Genomic DNA, 2,900 nt, shown 5'->3' with positions numbered 1-2,900 from the left:
AAAAAAAAAAAAAAAAAAAAAAAGGTGAAAAATACTAAATACAATGTATTTTAGTACGCAGAGATTAACAAACCTTACAAAAAAAAAGTAGAAACTAAAATGAGTCAGAATCATGCACAAAGCACGAACGGGATATCAGAGCTGTCAAATTCGTTTATTGATTGGATAAGAATAAGAAAACCAAGTAAAGGCAGCATACTTCCGATTCCTTCAGTAAATCACTGTGAAGTATATCAAGAAAATAATTGAATGCTGCCGAATCAAAAGCTTGACGAACATAGCCAACATGATCAATCTCCTGGTCACGAACAAAAAGTTAAAATTGAAATAATATGTAGTATTCATAAATTCTCAAACAAACAAGCACTTTTCGCAGACCCACATACCAGCAGCCCATTGTGTTCCTCTTTTCCGGGAAGTGATGATATTAGACACAAGAAAACTGCCCATGTTAGTAACAGAGGGCCTGCTTCTTTTATTTCGAAAGCATTCAAACTAGAGACTATTGCATCCATCTCTTGAAAATCAGACGAGGTAAAAACTGAAGCACCCTGCCTGTGGAATGGAAAAGTACTTCAAAATGAGAGATAAGAAGGAGAGACATGACCTATTAGGAAAAAAATGCTAAAAAACCAAATTAATAAGTAATAGACACAAGTAGTTGCCCCTAATCCTACTCTTATGGGGAACATTTCATCGAAAAAATGAAATAAATAAGGCAAAGACATCTAAAGTCGATGAGAAAATTAAGGCCATAGTTACACAAGTCCTTCACAAGGGAACTCAACAAGGAAGCGATGAAAACACTGATCTCTCAATCAACGTTATTTTACATATTTGGACAGGAAGTGCTCCTGTCCTCATCTCTTCCTGATCTCTGAACTTAAATTTAATAAATATTTTATCTTTATTTTACATATTATGGATTTCATATATTATTATCCGATGTTAAACATAATTGAATATTCATCAACGGGGGGAAATTTGCTAACGCCAATAGATGGAACCTCCTTAAACAAAAAGATCCCCAATCTCTAAAAGACAACAGCACGATTTACAAACACAATCACAACCGATTAATAGCCGACTAATTTCTAGCAACTACCTGAACTAAAGGTGTTAAGTATTTAAAAACACGACTCAAGAAGTATCCTACTAGCAAGCTTTAAATTCATACATCCACATGTATAAAAATAGTATATGATCTCTACTGGCATTGTGACTCCTACTTAGGAAAACTAACATAAATCAGAAGTTACAGATAAATGGATGAGGACAGAAAATAGGAAAATAAATTAAAGAAAAAACAATTAGGAAGAATGAATAAAAGGATCCCAATTTCAATAAACAACACTTGAATAATGATCAAAGAAGTTTGAAGGTGAACACTAATGAGAAGCCATTAGCCTAGATAGATCAAAACATTCAAACCAAACCATACTCCTTTCTTTAAGAATTCTTTGATTCCGCTTGAACCATTGAATGAGGACTATCAAAGGAAACATTCAATCAGTTTTACACTTTCACAATCGCTTTTACACACTTCTACACTTTTCACATTTCAACAGTGATTGAAACTATATGTTCATAAAGAAAAGGTAAAACATCCTTATTAATCGGCCATCTAGCAATCCTAAAATATAAAAACATTACCAAACAAGATGAAAACCTGAAAGTTGTTTGATCATGAACCATCTGGAGAAGACTTTCTAGGTCCAACGTTTCCATAAGGATAAATAATAGTCGAACTTTAACTTGACAAGAAGAATGTATTGCTGCACTTGATATTGAAAGCATTTCAATGTTATAAGATCCAGATATGATTCCCTGGACCACTTGCATCGTTAGCATATATAGGATAGTAGAATACTTATAGAAGTATAACAAAGGAAGAGATACACTGGCCTGGACACACGTTATCCAAAAGAGAGAGAGAGAGAGCAATAGAAAAAACAGATGTACCTTATAAAGCAGGCACAATGCCCTCCATCGCTCACCATTACATCTAACAAATGACTCATAGTATGCAATAAACAGAATGTCCAAAATTAGATTATCTTCTGTCAAAGTCTCTTCAGCCCAAAATGTGAAAAGGTCAATGTCCTACATAGCATTCCAACGGTTATTATCCAGTTAAAATCATCAACAAATGTGGTGGTGGGTGAGTGTATTATAGGGACAGAAGTAAACATCCAAGTAACATTCAAAGCAACAATTCCAGAAGAAACAAGAAATAGGCTATACGCTCTGATTTCAAGGTAATTGTCTTCTTCTTTTAGCATTTTGAGAGTGTCCAGGCAACAATCACCTCAACTAATCACACGTGATAATAGAGAAGGCATGGTCATGGACAGAGACGTGAGCTCTTGCTAAGTTTAATTTTACCCTTTGAGAATCTACCTCGAAGGATGTTTGTAATTATCCTCTCGATCCTATTTTGGAGCCCTTTCTTATCCTGCTAGAACTTTAATTGTTGCTCGGGCTCCTTTTTCTGGGATGTAGTTTTTGTAAGCCCCTTTTATATTCATTCCATTTTCAATGAAAGCTCAACTTCTATCAAATCTCTTTTAAGACAAAAATAAATAAAAACCCTATAATCTCAAGAGACAACCACTAGTTTTACACATTTGGTTACTAGTGGAAGCTCAATCTATTTAATATACCATGTTAGTTTTTTTTATGAGCAACTACAAGGGAACAAAATGACAGCCCAAAAAGAGGGCCTCCACAACTACTGATAGACATACTCCAATCCAAAAGAATAAATCATAGCCAGTACATAGCAGGAAAAATTATTAAATCCAAAAAACTAACAAACGTAGAGAAAGAATCCCTCAAAAGATTTTTATTCCTCTCGTTTCTAATAAATCAAAAAAAAAAAAAAAAAAAAAAAAAAAAAT

At 33.9% G+C, this 2,900-nt stretch overlaps 1 protein-coding gene across 1 annotated transcript in view; it reads right to left on the bottom strand.

Moving 5' to 3' along the window:
* Nucleotides 1-2,900, bottom strand: part of LOC111451342 — a 21,872-nt gene that overhangs the window by 14,942 nt on the left and 4,030 nt on the right. The window contains exons 6-9 of the mRNA XM_023091721.1: nucleotides 1,963-2,103; nucleotides 1,670-1,827; nucleotides 387-555; nucleotides 200-298 (exon numbers count right to left, since the gene is read on the bottom strand). Coding sequence (XP_022947489.1) covers nucleotides 200-298; nucleotides 387-555; nucleotides 1,670-1,827; nucleotides 1,963-2,103 — 567 coding nt within the window. The remainder of the gene's footprint in view (nucleotides 1-199; nucleotides 299-386; nucleotides 556-1,669; nucleotides 1,828-1,962; nucleotides 2,104-2,900) is intronic.

This window comes from Cucurbita moschata, unplaced genomic scaffold (genome assembly GCF_002738365.1).
Source record: "Cucurbita moschata cultivar Rifu unplaced genomic scaffold, Cmos_1.0 Cmo_Scf00013, whole genome shotgun sequence".
NCBI lineage: Eukaryota > Viridiplantae > Streptophyta > Magnoliopsida > Cucurbitales > Cucurbitaceae > Cucurbita > Cucurbita moschata.
This window is presented reverse-complemented; position numbering and strand designations above follow the sequence as displayed.